At 57.7% G+C, this 19,358-nt stretch overlaps 1 protein-coding gene across 8 annotated transcripts in view; it reads left to right on the forward strand.

Annotated features, from left to right (window-relative positions):
• LOC101330535 (phospholipid-transporting ATPase ABCA3) overlaps window positions 1-13,604 on the forward strand; it is a 45,038-nt gene extending 31,434 nt beyond the window's left edge. For 5 of the 8 annotated variants that reach the window (XM_073792418.1, XM_033839521.2, XM_073792417.1 and 2 more), the window contains 14 exons: window positions 962-1,145; window positions 1,918-2,221; window positions 4,513-4,786; window positions 6,478-6,682; window positions 7,039-7,258; window positions 7,530-7,688; window positions 7,966-8,138; window positions 8,745-8,873; window positions 8,971-9,165; window positions 10,910-11,097; window positions 11,571-11,741; window positions 11,991-12,181; window positions 12,323-12,396; window positions 12,771-13,604. In XM_073792418.1, the coding sequence (XP_073648519.1) occupies window positions 962-1,145; window positions 1,918-2,221; window positions 4,513-4,786; window positions 6,478-6,682; window positions 7,039-7,258; window positions 7,530-7,688; window positions 7,966-8,138; window positions 8,745-8,873; window positions 8,971-9,165; window positions 10,910-11,097; window positions 11,571-11,741; window positions 11,991-12,181; window positions 12,323-12,396; window positions 12,771-12,902 (2,599 nt within the window). In that variant the 3' untranslated portion in view covers window positions 12,903-13,604. Of the gene's footprint in view, window positions 1-961; window positions 1,146-1,917; window positions 2,222-4,512; window positions 4,787-4,968; window positions 5,057-6,477; window positions 6,683-7,038; window positions 7,259-7,529; window positions 7,689-7,965; window positions 8,139-8,744; window positions 8,874-8,970; window positions 9,166-10,909; window positions 11,098-11,570; window positions 11,742-11,990; window positions 12,182-12,322; window positions 12,397-12,770 lie in introns of those variants that run through there. The other 3 variants (XM_033839522.2, XM_073792419.1, XM_073792420.1) reach the window with 3 other exon arrangements.
• Window positions 13,605-19,358: the final 5,754 nt, after the last annotated feature.

Consider the following 19,358-nt stretch of genomic DNA (forward strand, 5'->3'; position numbering starts at 1 on the left):
TATTAACACTTGCACAGACTCAGCCAGGTTCCTGACACGCGCAGTGACTCAGACAGCAGAGCAGCCGAGCTCTGATCACTGGAAACTCCACTCCCACGTTGTGAGTGTGTTGGCATCTTCCCTGGGGCCCCTCCCGGGAGCACCTCAGCAGCATCAGGCTGGCCAAGCTCCTCTCAGGTCTAGGTAATGATCCCGGAGTGTGTTTCCATCTTTGATAAAGATGTGAAATTTAGCCTTCACCCCTCAGAACTACGGGGTGAGCTCCAGACGGTTAATACATTGGTCAAACATTGCTTGAATGCTTTATTTAGCAGATATAGTGCTAAGAACAAGAAATACAAAAACTGTGAGATAGATGTTTTTCCTTTAGGATCGCATACCCTACAGGAGGCAACAGGATAAGTGAATATAAGTACAGTGCCGTTTGAGTCGGGTGGCTCCCTGGCTTTGGTGCGGCGCCAACACCAGGCTCCGCCACAAGGCCTGGCAGCCTTACCACCCACCCGCCCTCCATGCACCCGTCTCTGTCGCACCTGTCCCAGTGTTGCCCCTTCTGGAACACACTCTTCTGCTCCCTGGTCTCAGAGTGACAGTGAGCACCCCGAGCCACGGTGTCCTGTATTGTGACAAGCCCTCCTGGTGCTGCCATCGTGCCTCAAGCCCCATCCTGTCCCTCTGGAAAGCCCGGGTTATAAATGCTGACTTCGATCAGTCTCCCTGGCAGACCAGGAGGCCCTCATGGGCAGGGCCCTGTCTAATTGTCTCTCTCCTGGACTTTGCTTGGCTGCCATAGCTGGTGTCCTGGAGATACTTATCGATGAATGAGTGAATGAACAAATGAAGTCCCAGCTGATGGAGCAGATGGCGCTCTGCTTTAGTGCCCCTGACAGTTGCCCGCCTTTGCTGCCCCTCTCCCTCCCTGAGGAGCTGAGTTGTGACTGGGCCTCCATGTCTCGACCAGGGTCGGTAAGCTGGTGGACACCAGCATGGACATCCAAGCCATCCAGCTCCCTGCCCTGCAGTACCAGCACGAGAGGCGGGCGAGTGACTGGGCCGTGGACAGCCACCTGTGCGGGATGATGGACCCGACTGACGGCGTCGGCACCCTGATTGAGGAGAACACTGCCGTCAGGCTCAACACCGGGGTGAGACTGCGCGACCTCGAGCACTGCATGAGTTAGAGACCGCGGGGGCAGATGTGAGCATAGGGAGGGTCAGCACTCTGGGAAGAGGGCAGATTACAGCTCGTGCTCCCATGGGCTGGCAGGCAGAAGGAAAACCTGGAACATTTTAGTCGAGTACCTGTCGTTTCTCGTTGTTCTAACCTGGCCACTCACAAATAAGGGTGAACACTGCTTATAAGGCTAACAGTACCCCGTGTACCGAGAGCTTAGAGCTTGCTATGTGCCCGGCACCCAGTGAGACAGAGGGCAGCACCGGTCCCATTTTACAGACAGGAAGCTGAGGCCTGGGCCAAGGTCGAATGGGCAGCACATGGCGGAGCTGGGCTCTGGTCCCTGCCGGCCTGACCTGCACTTAGAGGACAGTGAAGGGCTGAGCGTGGGGAATATAGGCAGTGGGGGGAGGTTTGTCCATTTCCTCTGCTGTGAGGTTGGCCAGAGTCCTCTGACCAGGAGCATGGGGAAAGCAGAGGCCTCAGCTCCCCTCTGGGATAGCAGAGGGTCCCTTAACCTCCTTCCATGGTGGAATAGTGCCTGCCCTGCCGCCACAGCTGGTGTGAGACCCCCAGGGCCCATTTGGGACCTATGGGGATGTGTTCTTGTGGGTCTTCCATGTCATCGACTGGGCCCCAGGAGAAGCCCTGGCTCATGTGCAGACCGTGCCTGCTGCTGGAGGGCGGGGTCAGGCACTGGCTCTGTGGTGGAGGTTGTATCACCCTCATCCCCTCTGTCGCAGTTGGCCCTCCACTGCCAGCAGTTCTGGGCCATGTTCCTGAAGAAGGCCGCATACAGCTGGCGGGAGTGGAAGATGGTAACGGCCCAGGTCCTGGTCCCTCTGACATGCATCACCCTGGCCCTCCTGGCCATCAACTACTCCTCCGAGATCTTCGATGACCCCCTCCTGAAGCTGACCTTGGCCGAGTATGGCAGAACCATCGTGCCCTTCTCGGTTCCCGGGACCTCTCGGCTGGATCAGCAGCTGTCAGAGCATTTGAAAGACATGCTGCAGGCTGAGGACCAGGAACCTCGAGAGGTGCTGGGTAAGGGGTGTCCCCAGGCGGCTTGGGGCCCAAGTTGTGCTGTCAGAGCCTGCCTCTCAACCAAGGCATTGTGGACATTTGGGGTGGTTCTTTGCTTAGCAGCATTCCTGGCATCACCCCACTCCAGACATTGCCAGGTGTCCCCTGGGGGAGAAAATCTTTGCCCTGAGTCAAAGGAAGACAAAAGTCCACGTCTCTAGGGCTAAACTATGTCCAGGCAGTCATTTACAGAAGTCAGATTCTTCAGGACCATTTACAAATGAAATGTAAAACCTCAGCAATGTTTACGTTACCTTTTTTTGTTTGAGAGGACGGTCACGATATGCCTTATGTGACATGGTGTTTTCTTACCACATCCTAAAACTGAAACTATCTCGTGTCCCTGGCGGTGGCAGTTGCACACTGCCCTGGCTTTAGAGCAGGCATCGCACTCTAGTTAAATGGAATATGCTTGAAGTTTTTCACGTTTTTCTGCTCCCCTCCCACTTCCTGGCCAGCAGCTTTGAGGTTCAGCACACTGATGGTTCCAAAATCTTGGCAGGAGTCAGGTTCCTCTTTAGGAAAATGTCGACCGTATCAACGGCCTAGAGCAGGCCGGCACTGCCAGGGGCACCCCTGCCAGAAGGAGCTGTTGCAGCCGGAGTCCCTGCTTGGCCTGCCAGCGATCAGGGCCCTGAGTAGCCCTACTGACAGTGGTGGGCACCTTGTTTGTCACCCCCATTCCATCCCATCTTGTTTTCTGGCTGTCACTCAGCCTGGTGTGAAGATTTCAGGGCTGTCATGGTGCATGGTGGCTCCAGGGATTTAGAACAGTACCGTAGATGCCCGGGCCTGAGAGGGTGTGGAAGGCCAGACTGCCTGCTCCCTCATGGAGCGTGGGGACTTTCAGTCCTGAGCACCTTACTGTGGGTGAATTACGCTGCACCTAACGCATCTGACCCTTTTCCTTGTGTGCCAAGAGCCACAGCAAACCTTGCCAGGAGCCTCTATAACTGTCTCCATTAGGATTCACCAACGGGTCCCTGTCCCCTTGCTGACACTGGGGTCTCACAGTGTGGGTGTCATTGCTGTCCCCAGGCGACAGCTGAGTGAGAGGCAAGGCAGGAGCAATGAGTATGTGTGAGATGCTGGTTTCCTGCAGCCGCGTGGCCAGCTCTGGGCTGGGCAGTGTGTGCTCGTGAGCTAGTGGAACTGAATGCCCCCAACGTCACTCGTGGGTGGGCAGCTGACCCCACCCCCATCAGAACCCCCACTTGCTCTGTGCCACAGCTAAGGAGCAAAGTGACGGGCCTGGCATGATTAGGATTCTGTTGCTGCCCTTGGGTTACAGGAGAATGCCAGGCATATGGGCTGCCCAGAACCCAACTGCCTAGAGAATCTGATGTGAAGTGGAGATTCGCTGGAGCTCATTCGTGTGCCAAGAGAACAGCTCCTTCTCCCAGGGCCTTCTCCCTCAGGCCACTCTTTTTAAAAACTCTTTTTTTTTTTTTTATATGATTATAAAAGGGTACTTACGGGCTTCCCTGGTGGCGCAGTGGTTGAGAGTCCGCCTGCCGATGCAGGGGACACAGGTTCGTGCCCTGGTCCGGGAAGATCCCACATGCCGTGGAGCGGCTGGGCCCGTGAGCCATGGCCGCTGAGCCTGCGCGTCCGGAGCCTGTGCTCCGCAACTGGAGAGGCCACGACAGTGAGAGGCCTGCGTACAGCAAAAAAAGGAAAAAAAAAAAAAAAAAGGGTACTTATTCCTTCTATGAAAACTGGAAAAACAGAGACATAGAGGGACAGTCCAGTGTAATTGCACCCTTGGAGGTAGCCCCTCACCCACCCCCGTGGTCCTGAGGGCTGGTCCAAGCCCACCTAGGGCCACCCCTCCCTGCACCTGACTGGGAGCTTCGCCCTTCAGGCCGCTCAGAGGTTTCCACAGCTCTGACTTCTGGATCCTCACCTCCTCCTGATCCAGCCTCTTCCTGCCACGTTGACCCTGGCCCAGGTCCGGGCCTGTATCTCTGAGAGGCCCTTTAGTGTGTGTATGTGTGTGAACAGGGGGTTTGTGGGGGAGAAGGAAGAGCCTGCCCTGCCACTCAGCTCCTGTGGCTATGGGGGTGTCCCCCCCGAGGCCTGCAGCCCTAGGTCCTGCTGCTCCCACCACGTGGCCCCATGGTCCGTGGACAGTGTGCGGGTGGAAGGTGATGCATCCTTTCTGCTGTTCCTCCGGCCCTTCAGAGCCCCACAGAGCAGGGCCTCAGAGGGGGACGCAGGACGCTGCTGACTCTGCCATTGCCCACCCCCAGGTGACCTGGAGGAGTTCCTGATTTTCAGGGCCTCGGTGGAGGGGGGCGGCTTTAACGAGCGGTGCCTGGTGGCGGCATCCTTCAGAGACGTGGGCGAGCGCACGGTGGTCACTGCCCTGTTCAACAACCAGGCGTACCACTCACCGGCCACCGCACTGGCCATCGTGGACAACCTTCTGTTCAAGCTGCTGTGCGGCCCTCAGGCCTCCATCATGGTCTCCAACTACCCTCAGCCCCGGAGTGCCCTGCAGGCTGCCAAGGATCAGTTCAACGAGTATGTGCACTGTCCCCCCCCCCCCCTCAGGACCCCATCCCCGCATGGTCAGGACCTGGCCTAGCCCAGTCAGGACCCTGCTCCCATCAGGTCGGGACCCCACACCAGGCCTGACCACCTCGGGCACTGCCAGGGACCCCCAAGGGCCATGGCAGTAAAAACAACATTGTTTCTGCCCTCAGGAATCTCCCAGTTCTTGGCTGGGGACTCCTGCCCCACATCCTTCTCGGCCTTCCACACTCAGCCTTCCCTTGGACAGCAGATAAGCTGGTGAGACCACAGCCCCCATACACCCAGGCCCCACGGGAGACTCCTGAGGATTTGGAGGGCCGTGCCCTCTTCCCAAATCTGCACCCAGCTCTTGCTGGCCACTGCCCCTGGGGGATCCGAGTGTCTGCTCCTGTCCAAGCTGCAGCACGCAGCTGTTGTGTGTGTTGCTGCCCCTCGGTGGCCTCGAGTCAGGGAGCCCATTGGGCATCTCTGTCCTTAGGCCTGTCACACCATCATGTGTGTGGGACTCTCCCTTTTCCTCGTTGCAGAGTCCCCAGACCTCTGGGGACCGTCCAGAGGAAGCCGGAAAAATCAATGAATTTCAGAACAATCATCCCACCTCAGGGCAGTTAATCAGTGGGGGGCGGCTTCATCCCCACTTCCCATTTTAGACTGTGCCCTGGCCCTCTAGTGTCTCCCTTCCCCTCTGCTCCCTCCCGTCCCCACCACGGAAGCAGAGACACAGCGGCGGTCCTCTGTTCTCGCCATGCTGGGGATCAGGCTGAGTTGGGCTTAGTAGGGTGACAGTGGACAAGGAACAGGAGTTTTTGTTTTGTTGTAACAGCTCTAGGAGATATAATCCACCTGCCATACAATTCACCTGTTCACGGTGTACAACTGAATAGTTTCCAGTGTATTCAGAGTCGTGGAGACATCACCACAATATAATTTTATTGAACGTTTTCATTATCCCTGAAAGAAACCCCGGGACCACTGGTAGTCACTCCCCATTCCTCTTTCCTCCAACTCTAAGCAGCCAGGAGTCTGCTTTCTGTCTCCGTGGATTTGTCTGTCCTGGACATTTCATGTAGATGGAATCAGATACCACGTGTGTGGCCTTTCATGACTGGCTTCTTTCACTCTCGAGCCTCATCCACGTTGTGTTAGCACTTCACTCAGTACCTAGCATCCATTTGTCCCAGCACCATTTGTTGAACCTTTCATGGTGTGGGATGTTTTAAGCTACAGAAGAATAATGCTGTCAGCGCTGGTTTCTGGAACATGTTGCTGGCACCTGAGGGTCCTGCCCACTCAAGAGCGGGGAGACGGCCACCACCCTGATGCTGTGCCCGACAGCGGGTCTGACTGGGGCAGCCAGAGAGAGCGAGGTGGAGGTCTCAGATCCATACCTGAGGGTCTGTGGGAGTGGGTGGCACGGGGACAGATTGAAGGCAACTGGGAGAGTGGCACTGCCATCATTGGGGATAGGATGTCCAGAGGAGGAGCTGTTCTCAGGGGGATGGAATTTTCCTGGTGCAGAGACCCTGAGGCTCTCATGTTCTCCCTTAAACCCTTTAGTGGCTGGGCCACTGCATCACCTGCTTTGGACAGTAGTGACCCAGCACTTGATACCCCCACCTTCCCGGACATGCTGTGCTCTGTCCCTGACCTGTCGGTGCGCCCCCTCCTCACCCCCACAGGGGCCGGAAGGGATTCGACATCGCCCTCAACTTGCTCTTCGCCATGGCGTTCTTGTCCAGCACGTTCTCCATCCTGGCGGTCAGCGAGAGGGCCGTCCAGGCCAAGCACATGCAGTTTGTGAGCGGAGTCCACGTGGCTACTTTCTGGCTCTCGGCTCTGCTGTGGGACCTCATGTCCTTCCTCGTCCCCAGTCTGCTGCTGCTGGTGAGCTGCATGGTGCTGGGGCCCTTCACCCACGTGTCCAGGGGGCTTGCCTTGGGGACCCTGCGTGGACTGAAACCAGCCTGGGGTCCATGCTGGCAGCTCAGCCCCCGTTGTGGGAGGAGATTGGGAATGCCCTGGCAGCCCCCCTCGCCTGTCTGCACACCCCCAGCCTCTGCCCCACTTCGGTAGGTAGGTCCCTGGAGCAGGTGCCCTGGTGGACAGCTCCCTATTTCCTCAGGGAGGATGCCAGGAGAGCCTTGGAGGTGGGTGGGGGGCAGACAAGGCCAGAGGGGCTGATGGGCCTGGGCTCATGCGCCCCCTGAGGGCACGCCGGCCACCTGTCTGTGCTGCTGCAGGTGGTGTTCAAAGCCTTCGACGTGCACGCCTTCACGCAGGACGGCCACGTGGCCGACGCCCTGCTGCTGCTCATGCTCTATGGCTGGGCCATCATCCCCCTCATGTACCTGATGAGCTTCTTTTTCTCGGGGGCGGCCACTGCCTACACGAGGCTGACCATATTCAACATCTTGTCGGGCATCGCCACTTTCCTCGTGGTCACCATCATGCGCATCCCAGGTGGGAGCCAGGAGACCACCTCCCTGCACTCCCATCCCTGCACCCACAGAGCCGCTCAGCCCGATGGGGGAGGCCCAGATGGGGGCACCGGGCAGGCTGGTGGGGCCGCCTGCCAGAGGTGCTGCCCCGGAGGTCTGGTGCCTGATCCCTGGGGGAGGCACAGCTGGCTATGCAGGGAACTCCGGAAACCTGCCCTTCCCGATTGCTCTGTTCTTGGAGGCAGGTGTGGTGTGTCCTCCAGCGCTGACTTGTCTGTGCCTCCTCCCCACAGCGGTCAAGTTAGAAGAACTTTCCAGAACCCTGGACCGCGTGTTCCTGGTGCTGCCCAACCACTGTTTGGGGATGGCGGTCAGCAGCTTCTACGAGAACTACGAGACAAGGAGGTACTGCACCTCCTCCGAAGTGGCAGCCCACTACTGCCGGAAACACAGTGAGTGTCCAGGCCTCTCTTGGGACAGCCTGTCCCCCATCACAGGCACAAGGGCCACCTCACATGGTGAAGCCACCAAAACGCAGGAGATGCTTGGGGCCCCCGTGTGGCAGTGACACACCCTCGGAAGCCCAGTGGGCCCCGCGCCAGCGCATCCTCCACCCTGGGGGCTGAGCGCAGGCACCTCACGGTCCCAGAGAGAGGGTCGTGGGCTGGGACCCCGGAGGGGAGGGGCGCTCAGGGCATGGGCACAGCACCCTGTCCCTTGCTTGCATAGACATCCAGTACCAGGAGAACTTCTATGCATGGAGCACTCCGGGGGTTGGCAGGTTCGTGACCTCCATGGCTACCTCAGGGTTTGCCTACCTCACCCTGCTCTTCCTCATTGAGACGGATCTGCTGTGGAGGCTGAAGGCCTGCCTGTGTGCCTTCCAGAGGAGGCGGGCGCTGGTGAGTGGTTCTGGGGCCCCCGTCTGGCCTCTGGCTGCTCTGCATTGGGCGCCCTCCAACCGAGGTTGGGCTTCCTTGAGGCCACCACACAGGGAGGGCCTCAGCACTGGCCACAGCCTGGCTGCGCGTCCACCGGCAGCGCTCACAGCCTGGGAGGGGCTGCGGCCTCACCATCCCCAGGGGCTCTCTGTCCCAAGACCCTGAAGCCATGGAGTCGAGGGAGCCTGGGGCCTCAGGGACCACGGTCTCAGTGGAGGCGTGTGGACTGGGGCGCTCTCATGTTTGTCACATACATTCTCTCCCTAAACAAACAAAACCTGTTGAAACAACATTGGATGGACAGGGCTAACTGGGGCTAAGGTATTATGACTTTTCTAAGAAAAAGGGTTTCGTGGTTTTCTCCATGAGTCCTGCACCGTCCTTGTCCCTCAGGTAGTTTGTGTCTCCTCAAGGCAAATGTTAGCCCTTACAGCTGCCCAGCTCTCCTTGTGGGAGGTCTGAGTCGGCACACGTGGGGCTGAGCTGGGGTGAGTAGTTTAGCCCTTCCTCCCATGGGGAAGGACCGCTCTGGTGGGAGCTCACCCTGGTGGTCTTTCTCTGGAACAGACAGAAGTGTACACCCGGACGTCGGCGCTTCCTGAAGACCAGGATGTGGTGGATGAGAGGAACCGCATCCTGGCCCCCAGCCTGGACTCCCTGCTGGACACGCCTCTGATTATCAAGGAGCTCTCCAAGGTGAGGCAGGCCCTCCCTCCGCGGGTCTACCCCCCAGCCGGCTCCCGGCTGTCCTCAGGCCTCCCCACAGCTGTGTTTTCTCCCGGGCACTGTGCAGGTGTATGAGCAGCGAGCACCCCTCCTCGCCGTGGACAAGGTCTCCCTTGCAGTCCAGAAAGGGGAGTGCTTCGGCCTGCTGGGTTTCAATGGAGCCGGCAAAACCACGACTTTCAAAATGCTGACCGGGGAGGAGACCATTACTTCTGGGGACGCCTTTGTTGGGGGCTACAGCATTAGCTCTGACATCGGGAAGGTGGGTACAGCCAGGGAGGCAAGAGGAAGGGCACCCGGGAGGTAGGGATGGGGCTTGTCTCTGGCTCATGGTTCATGGACAGCAGGACAAGGCAGTGACCACGGCCAAAGGTAAGCAAGTGATGAGGAGAAGACTGAGGAGATTACAGCCCCCTCGGCCAGAAGGGACCAGGCCTGGCAGGCGGGCCGAGACCGGGTCCCTCCCAGAGAAGCGGCTTCTCTGGACCTGGGCACAGAGTGGCACCCACAGAACTCTGCCCGCTGGAAAGAACTCTAGTCTGTGCGCGTAGATTTATAATAATGGTGTTCTGAGCTATTCAAACTAGGCGTTCCACCGAGAACCAAAAGCAGGATAAAATGTTAATGACAAACCACATGGTTAAGAGCATCTAAGAGCCCGAGGCATGGTGAAAACCTCCGCAATCTGCAAGCCCCGAGAGGCTCCACCGGAGCGCCCCTGCACAGAGGGCGCTGTGGTCCCAGTGACTTGGTTTAGGGACCTTATCGAGTGTATGGGGCAGAAACAAAGGGCCACCCCTGTAGGTTAGGATGAAGCAGGCTACCCTCCTGCTCTCCCTACCCCCCGGGGATTGCATGGACGGTTTCCCGTGTGCTGAGCAGGGCAGGGGAAGGAACAGAGAAGATGCCTGTGCCTGGGAATGACTGCATCTCCTGAACTGGCAGCAGGGGCTTCCAGGTGGCTCTGCCCCCACACTGCAGCTCACACCCTCTCTGCAGGAAGGCTTTCATCCTAGGCCTCCAAGAGCCCCTCACATAGTGCTTCAAGGCCTGTGAGCAGTGCACAAGCAAAGCAAACAAAGCAGACAGGGTGCTGTGGCTGGAGCCACAGACACAAGGGCTCCACAGCAGGACAAGCCCACCACTTTGGATTTGCCATTACCAGACCCAGATTATAAAACAACTGTGTTACTATGTTCAAAGAAATAGACAAGATTGAAATTATATGCAAGGAAGAGGAAACGGTAAATGTGATCTAGGAAATGGAGGCAAGGTGAGAAGCCTGAAATACGTTTAATCTGGTTCCCGCAAGAAAGGAGAGAACGGGGGGAAAGGTAGTAACTGCCATGGTCATGGCCAAGAACTTTCCCAGACCAATTAAGAACAGATTCCGGAAGTCTAAGAACCCCAAAGAGGTTAAAAAAAAAGAAACCACATCTCTGGAATCCACAGAAACCAGGCTTGCCTGTCCCCACCAGCTGCCGAATGTGGCTGGAGGTGGAGGCCTGCCACGCAGCATCCTGGCTGTGCTGAACGTAGCCACTTGCTCCAAGACCAGCTACCATGCCATCTGCCCAGGTGACACCCCACCCCAAAGGTGTTGCCAGCAAACATCTCTTAACAGAGGAGGAAAAAGAAAGGTCCCAGCACACATTAGATGTTTGTCAAGCATCTAATGAACGGGTATCTGTCAGCTGTAAAGCATTGCATGGATACGGTCACTTTGTATAATCAATGCATTCTTGCACCCGTCTGCCCCTGTGCTGCCCGGGGTAGACTGGTCTCTGGCCTGTCTCTGACCCCTGGGTGGGGGCAGTCTGGGTCCCGGTGCCTACCCGGCCACTGAGCCAGCCGAGCCCCTCCAGCAACCCCAACAAAGTGCTGCTCGGCAAACTTTGGCAGTGGGAGGCCGCCAGGGCCTGTGCACCAACTGAGGGACCACCCTAGACAGATCGCCTGAGAGAAACCCTCTGACCTGCTGTCTCCTGGCTGTGCTCCAACCCCAGATGCGGCAGCGGATTGGCTACTGCCCCCAGTTTGATGCCCTGCTGGACCACATGACGGGCCGGGAGACACTGGTCATGTACGCCCGGCTCCGGGGTGTCCCCGAGTGCTACATCGGTGCCTGCGTGGAGAACACGCTGCGGGGCTTGCTCCTGGAGCCGCATGCCAACAAGCTGGTCAGGACGTATAGGTGCGCCTGCGTCCCAGCCCCTGCCCTGCCCCCCGCCTCAGTGACCTCAGGCCTTCCCAGGGTGGAGTCAGGCTCTCCATTACCATAGAGCCAGGGGCACTCGGGTCAGGGGCTGGAGCTCCCACCCATCATTCCAGGATCAGTGAGGATTTGGCAGCATGGCCCAGGCAGGTCCAGATGAGAGGGGCTGCCCCTCAGGTTCCCGCTACCTGGAGGCACAGCCAGGACCCCCTGTCAGGCCCCCTTAGATGCAGACAGGTGGTGTTACTGCTCTGTGTGGGGCTGTGGACCGACCCCCTGGGCACAGCTCTCTCTAGGGCTTCCTACTCTATGAAGTGGGCTTTCCAGGCATGCTCACCTCATTCTTCTTCACCTGAGACACTCTGCCATCACTGGGCCCGGTCCTGTGCTGGGACCCGGGGAGCCCACGCTAATCATCCGCCTTGCCTTCCTCTGCACCCTCTCTGCCCTAGCGGCGGCAACAAGCGGAAGCTCAGCACCGGCATTGCCCTTCTTGGAGAGCCAGCAGTCATCTTCCTGGACGAGCCGTCCACTGGCATGGACCCCGTGGCCCGGCGCCTGCTCTGGGACACCGTGGCAAGGGCCCGCGAGTCTGGAAAGGCCATCGTCATCACCTCCCACAGGTAAAGCCAGGACCGGGGCTGTAGGAGGGGTGGGCCGGGAGGGGCTGGGTGGACAGAAGACCTGTCAGCATCTGGTGAAGAGTCTGAGGAGAATCCCTAGGCTCTACCATATGGGCCACATCCTGAGTATGGGAATCAGGAACAGCCTGATCTGGGCATCAGTACTTTCCCATGTGCACAGCTTTTGATGTGGAGGGTGGGCATCAGCATTCCCCAGTGCTATATCAGGCCTCCACTCCCTCTCCCCAGCATGGAGGAGTGTGAGGCCTTGTGCACCCGGCTGGCCATCATGGTGCAGGGTCAGTTCAAGTGCCTGGGCAGCCCACAGCACCTCAAGAGCAAGTTTGGCAGTGGCTACTCCCTACGGGCCAAGATCCGGAGTGACAGGCAGCAGGAGGCCCTGGAAGAGTTCAAGGCATTCGTGGACCTGACCTTCCCAGGTATGTGCTGCTGTGCAGAGGTCATCTGTGCGTCTGTCCATCCCTGACCCCTGGGACAAGGGCTACAATTCCAAGGGCCTGGGCCGCCCTCCCCTGGCCATCCAGCCCAGCCCTCGGGGACACGGTCTCTCCTTTGTGCAGGCAGCGTCCTGGAAGATGAGCACCAAGGGATGGTCCATTACCACCTGCCTGGCAATGACCTCAGCTGGGCGAAGGTGAGCTTGGGCCCCACTGGACCTCCAGCAGTTGCTCCTTCTCCAGCCAGCTGTTTCCAAGGAGGAATCACTTCCAGTTTCTCCTCTAACACTCACCCTAATATTTGCTAGGTTTGGGGGTTTATACCTCAGATATCTGAGTTGGAAAAAAAATGGTGCAAAAAAGGAGACTGGCCCAGAGAGGTAACACATCTTGCCCAAAGGTCATACTCTGAGCTGGGAAGAGTCAGGAGGAAGCCTGGTGCTGGGGCCTGCTCACCCCGTGCAGGGGTAGGATCTCTGGTGACCTTACCATCCCCTATGGCCAGAGGAGTCCCAGACCAGCTGAGGAGCCAGGCCCTGCCTTGTTAACAGTGGCTTTTCTGCTTCCAAAGGTGTTTGGTGTTCTGGAGAAGGCCAAGGAGAAGTATGGCATGGATGACTACTCTGTGAGCCAGATCTCGCTGGAGCAGGTCTTCCTAAGCTTCGCCCACCTGCAGCCACCTGTTGAGGACGAGGGGCCGTGAGGAGCCGGGCTCACAGATGGGCATCCTCTCTCGCTCCGAGTTCACCTCATCCTGCACCTTTATTTCTGATCACTGTTTTCTACAATGGATTCAAGAATCAAGGCACAGTATGGACCGGGTGTGTCGCGCCCTCATGCCGGGAAGCAGCATGGGAATGTCCACGTCTCAGGCATTCTGAAGCCCGCTGTCCAAAACTCAAGATCCCCACCAAGAGCGTGTTGGGCAGTCTGTGCGGGCAGGCTGCGGGGTCTGGGCGGAGAGCTGTCCCGGAAGGGGCCTCACTGACCCAGGGGTCAAGAGTACCCAGCCATATCCCTGCATTCGCACCTGGCACGGAGCTTCCCAGGGGAGGCCTGCAGGACAGTGGGCATCGGGCTCACCAGGCTGCCCAGGATGGACAGAAAGATGCCTGTCGCTGTCCTCAGGGGAGATGCAGCTGAATTAGGCACTGAGGTCTTGGTTTCCAGTGCAGCTGGGTGTCCTGGAGTCCCTCTCCTGAGAGGGTGGACACTGCACCAGACAGAGCCGGCCTTGAGCCCGGTGTCATCCCACCAGCATCTTCCAGAGTGACCAGTGAGGGGAGGGGTGAGCCACGGGCCGGGAGGCCAGTTGGGGACCACCATGGGGCTGAGCGGCCACCCATGGAGGGCACACCTAGTGCGTGGTGACTGTCCGCAAAATAAAGGCTGGGAGGGAACATAACCGTGGTCTGTGAGTCACGAGGTGGGCCTGCGGGCCCCGTCACCCAGCGCAGTCCCAGCACGAGCCTCCTGTATCAAGTTCCAGACAAAAACAAGTGCTCGTTTTTCCCAATACGTAGTCAATTTACAGAACTTGCTGCTGTGGAATAAGCCAAAAATGCAAGTGCACAATCAGGGTAGCTAAATGGCCACCTGGAAGACCCTTCATCCAGGGTGAGGAAAGAGGCATGTAGGGTTGGCAGAGGAGGGTGTGGAGCTGGGTGGGCAGGAGGCCTTTGGCTCCAGGGCCACTTGGCTTTACACCATTTTCCAGGAGAGTTTTCTTCAGCATCAGCTCCCTTTTATTAATAAGACGCACTCATTTCTTATGGCTTTTTTTTTTTTTTTTTTTTTTGCGGTACGCAGCTCCCTCACTGTTGTGGCCTCTCCCGTTGCGGAGCATAGGCTCCGGACGCACAGGCTCAGCGGCCATGGCTTACGGGCCCAGCCGCTCCGTGGCATGTGGGATCTTCCCGGCCCGGGGCACGAACCCGTGTCCCCTGCATCGGCAGGCGGACTCACTGCACCACCAGGGAAGCCCAATGGCTTTCTTTTTAACCTTTTTTTTAGTGGTTTGAGAGACGGCAATTTTTATTTGTTTGTTTATTTATTTAGCTGTATTGGGTCTTCATTGATGTGCAGGGGCTTTCTGTAGTTGTGGCGAGCACGAGCTACTTTTCATTGCAGTACGCGAGCTGCTCATTGCGGTGGCTTCTCTTGTTGCGGAGCACGGGCTCTAGGCGCACGGGCTTCAGTAGTTGTGGTTTGTGAGCTCTAGAGAGCAGGCTCAGTAGTTATGGCTCAGGGGCTTAGTTGCTCTGTGGCATGTTGGATCTTCCCGGACTAGGGATCGAACCCATGCCCCCTGCATTGGCAGGAGGATTCTTAACCACTGTGCCACCAGGGAAGTCCTCTTAATGGCTTTCTAAATTTCCGTGATTTGAATCTCTGTGCCTTTTACATTACCTTAGAATTCATAGGTTTAGAAAAGACTTGTTTTCATCACTCTGGTTCATTTGGTACAGTTTCAAATTTGCATTTTTATCATTCTCTCAAAGTTTATGAACGTTGCAAATAGTTTCTTGTAGCTCTTTTATTCCCTTTAAGATTCTTCCAACCATCATCATTTAGTTCCATATTATTAAAAAATAACAACAACAACAACTTAGGGGTGGTTGTGGTCCTAATCGTTGCCCAGCAGCAAGCATCTTCTGAGAGGTGGGCTGTGACTTGTCTGCAGGTGTGTGGCAGCTGTAGGTTTGCTGGTCAATGGAGGAGGGCAGAGGCCAGCATGGCCTGGCCACGTGTCCTCCTGCAGGGCATCCTGGCCTTGTTTTTCAGCCTATGTGTTAAAGATTTAGAAATTTGACATTTTTCCCTTCAATGTCACAAAACAGGGTGTGAGGAAAGGTGCTCAGGACTGAAGGAACAGCATATCTGAGGCACACGCATGAGATCAGATTGCAAGGGTCCAGGGAGAGGTGGGTTTGTTGACGGGAGATGAGGTGGAGAGACTGGCAGGATGGAAGCAGGGGCTGTCGTGATCGGAAACCCCTTTTGGAAGACAAGTCAGCAGCCGTGGAGAGGATGATGGAGTCACAGCCAAGGCTGCAGCAGTGGGGACAAAATGAGAGGCATACGGCAGTCAGGGGAGAGGAGCCCATGACTGTATCCACGCGTGGAGCTTGGGCAGTTGCAGGAGAGACAGTTAGGAAGGACCCCAGGAGCAGCAGACAGGTGCCGCTGTTAGGGTCCACGCAGCACCCCCAGGTCATCTGCAGGTCTGCTGGAAACCCACCATTGGGCCCAAGTGTCCTCAAAGAGCCAGGATTGGGGCCTTAGATGCCCGCAGCCCTGGTGGTTTGGTTTGAGCTGTGGCACCTCCAAGCCCAGGGGCAGGGCAGGACCCACCAGCTCCCTAACAGGAGAGTCGGCCTACCCACACCCCGCCACCTCCTGCTCCATGCCTATTCCACTTTACTCAGATCTCCAGGCCCAGATGGTCCCTAGAGATGCTGGCCCCAAACAGCTGCCACATCTGCCAGGGCCAAGGTCCTGCCTTCCCTGCCCTGCACAGTCTGGTCCGGGGCTCCGGAGGTCTAGAGACCACATCAGGGCTGAGAGCGAGGCCTGTGGAAAAGTCCTGCCGGGCCCCACGGTGGCTCAACTGAGACAGTCAGTGGACACATGGGCTGTCCTACAGCCTGACAGCTGCACCCAGAACCGAGGGCCCTGAGGAAGGAGGAGGGCAGCCTTGCGGGGAGGAGGGGAGCACCTCCTCTGCCTTCACCATGGGAAAGGGCTGCCGGGCAGCAGGTTACAGGAACAGCTCCTGTGGAACAAAGACTCTGCAGTGGCCTTACTGCACACATCAGAAAACTACACCGCGGTGGTTTACAAAAGACAAGAGTTTATTTCTCTGCCAAGTACGAATTCCAGAGAAGGCAATCTAGGCATTCCATTACCAGTGGTCAAGGTCTCAGGGAGCCAGACTCCATCTGCCTGCTCCATCCAGGTGCAGGCCTCCCTCCTCAAGGTCACCTTTCAGGGCCAAGGTGCCAGCGAGACTTCCAGATGGAGTGAGCAGGAAACAGGGTGAGGAGCGGGAGGGCACAGCTGGCCGTCAACGTGGTTTTGCGTCTTTGTCATCATCCAGAATGCAGACACATGGCTGCACCAGACGAGGGCGCTAGGACATGCAGTCTTATATTTACCCGGGCACCCCCCACCCCCGCAAGAAAAACCCCAATACCAGGACACAACTGCAGTCTCAACCGTGATTGTAGAAGGCAGGCTGGCTTCCTCAAGAAATTGGTCCCCCCATGCATGCCTTCCTTGTCCACCTTAGCTAGTGAGACCCCACTTCAGCCAGGAAGACGTGGGTATGGCCGCTCTGTGGCCCTACCCCAGGGTCCATTTCCCCATCCACCACCCTGCCAACAGAGTGCCCTAGCCCTTTGGCTGCAGGGGCTCAGAAAAGCAAAACAAACTGGACAGTTTCTTTCTGGGAAAATTCCAATCCCAGATCTTTAGCCTAGAACTTGAGGGGAAGCCAAGGTCACCCAAGTCCCTGGGACCCCTGACCCAGTCTCACAAAGCAGCAGGCAAGAGTGAGGCAGAGAGCCCAGCAAAATGGAGGAGTGAGCCAAGGCCAGCACCTGGAGGGCAGGCTGGAAGGAAGGTCCGGGGGTGGCCACAAACCGTCTGGGGATGACCACACCCACCAGGTGGAGGAGGAGCTGGCCCTGTCTGCCTGGCCTGGACTCACACACCCCCAGCCCGGCTTGAACTCAGGCCATTCCTTGAACACAGAGGCGATGACGGCCCATGCCCCAGGGGAGTCAAATTGACACCTGTGGGGCCAGAGCCTGGGAATGAGGGGGAAAGGTTTCCAAAAGGCTAGCCCGGGGCTAGACTGCCAGCCAGGGCAGCCGATTCCTGCTGCTCCATCTGAGTGACACCTGCGCCAGCTGCTGTTCAGCTCACCTCTGGGTACCAGTGCAATGCTCATGGCATAAGCTAGCAAGGCCCTGTAGGACCCTCACTCCCACACAGATCTGTCAGTGTGAAGGTGAGCACCACCCATGCTCATCCAGACCCTGCTGGCTGTGCTAAGGGCCAGAGCCATACCTGCAGACAGGGACACTCCTGGGTAGACAGCCTGGGCCCACCTGGGTCCAGAGGGGCTAAACACCCACTCCATCAAGGAAAAGACCCACAGGGGTTCCATGAGGTACCTCCAACACCAAAGTCAGGGTTAGGCTGCTCACCCAAGCCCACAGCTGAGGCCAGCAGGCCGAGTGTGCAACATCACCCCTCCAGACACAAGGCCCCATTCCCTGAACCTTAGCTCAGGTCTGACCCCAAACCCTGGAATGTGCAAGCTCCTGCAGCCCCTCTCCCATCCCCACTGGAGGGCAGGGCACCCTAAGGGGGTTTCAGGGTAAAGGTGGGCCTGGAGACTGCTTGAGAAAGGGCACCAAGACGGCAGTCCAGGTCCCCACAGGCCCCCCAGGAGAGACAGCCAGGAGGCAGCACAGCACTGGGCCCTGGAGTCTCATGCACACATGATGGGCACACGTGGCCTGGGCTTCAAGCAGGCTGGAAGAGGGGCTGAAGCTGGGGGTCGGGCCCAGGGAGCGGGGGCCCTGCCTTCCTTCTTCAACACACAGGGCCGCCCAGGCCCCGCTCCTGGGGCCCGGCCCACACCCCAAAGATGCCAGCATTAGATGCCTCCAAGGTCGGAGAAGCCCCAAATCCACTGGCTGCGGAGGCCAGAGTAGGCATGGGGCAGGCCTGAGCAGCTCACCCAGAACCCAGCACACCTGCTCCCCTTCTCTGGCCGGGCCCCTCCCTGTCCCCTGTGACAGCCCCAAGGTGGGCAGCTCAGATATCACTATCCTTGACCTCCTTAGGGCAGAAATGGACATGGGGTTTAGGGCATGAAAACCAGCACAAGCTCCCAAGCCCACCGCTCAGCAGCCCTAGGCCCTGTAGCCCCTCCAGTGGGCAGCCTGTTCCGCCCATGGGGCCCCAGGATCTGACGCCCCCACACCTTGGAGACGCAGAGCCAGGGAGGCCTCACCACAACTCCAGACCCTCATTGGCTGGCTGGCCCTTTCATATCCAGCCTGACCACCCAGAAGGACAGGCCAGTGCCTCCTCCTGGGTGCCTCCTTCTGGGCTCCTTCAGGGGCTGCAGGCATTCACCCCCACAGACAGAAGCCAGGCCTCTTGACCCGCCCCTCTTCTGATGCCTCCTCCAGGGTCACCTAGACATCACAACTGCCTTGACCCCACCCAAACCCCTTTCTTCCACTTGGCCAGACCATGCCTGCCCTTGGCACAGAGCCTGTCAGCAATGGGTAGAAGTGCTTCCTTGACATGGTTTGCAAGTAGATGCAATGCCTGCTCAAAGCTCCTGTGTGGCCCACTGTGACCTCCAACACAACCCAGGCCATCCCTGGCCCTTTCAGTGTGCCAGGTTACTAGCCTCCAAGGGCAGGCACTGTGGAGGCCTCCAGGCCCATAGAGAATAAAGGCAGGGGGATATTCTGCCTTGATGTGGGTATATTCTCAAACTGAGTGCAGCCCCACATCGTCAGCAGGTGGCCCTCGGCCCTGGGGGAAAGGGAGGGGGGCTCAAGACACTGGCCAGAGCCCACAGGATGCTTGTGGTGTAAAGCTCCAGGCCTGGGGCTTGTTTGCCCAGTGCCCTGTCCCAAGGAGCCCTGCCCCACCCCCTCCATCAAACCTGGGCCAAAGACCTCCTGAGGTCCCCGAAGACCACAGCTCCCTGGCCCTCAATTCCCATGGCCTCAGCAGGTTAGCACTGGGGGTTGGGAGGGGAGAAACCCAGGACTCCTGGAAGGCTGGGGTCGGGGGCCCTCCAGAGTTTGATTTTCTCATGTTCCTTCCAAACACATTCTGCTGATTCTCAAAATGGCAAAAGCCAAGATGCTCAAATATTAAAGCTCAACAGCTGATAACACACGATAATAAAATCAATAATATTTAGAAACAAATTTGATTAAATTCATAAATGAATAAATCATGCTTTTAAATTTAATACGAAATGTGTTAAAATTTATATGCGTGCCAAATTCTACTACTTTAGAGCGTTAACAACAACAAAAAAACTGAAGGGGGGACTTCCCTGGTGGTCCAGTGTTTAAGACTCCATGCTTCCACTGCAGGGGGCACGGGTTCGATTCCT

This window comes from Tursiops truncatus, chromosome 15, assembly GCF_011762595.2.
Source record: "Tursiops truncatus isolate mTurTru1 chromosome 15, mTurTru1.mat.Y, whole genome shotgun sequence".
NCBI lineage: Eukaryota > Metazoa > Chordata > Mammalia > Artiodactyla > Delphinidae > Tursiops > Tursiops truncatus.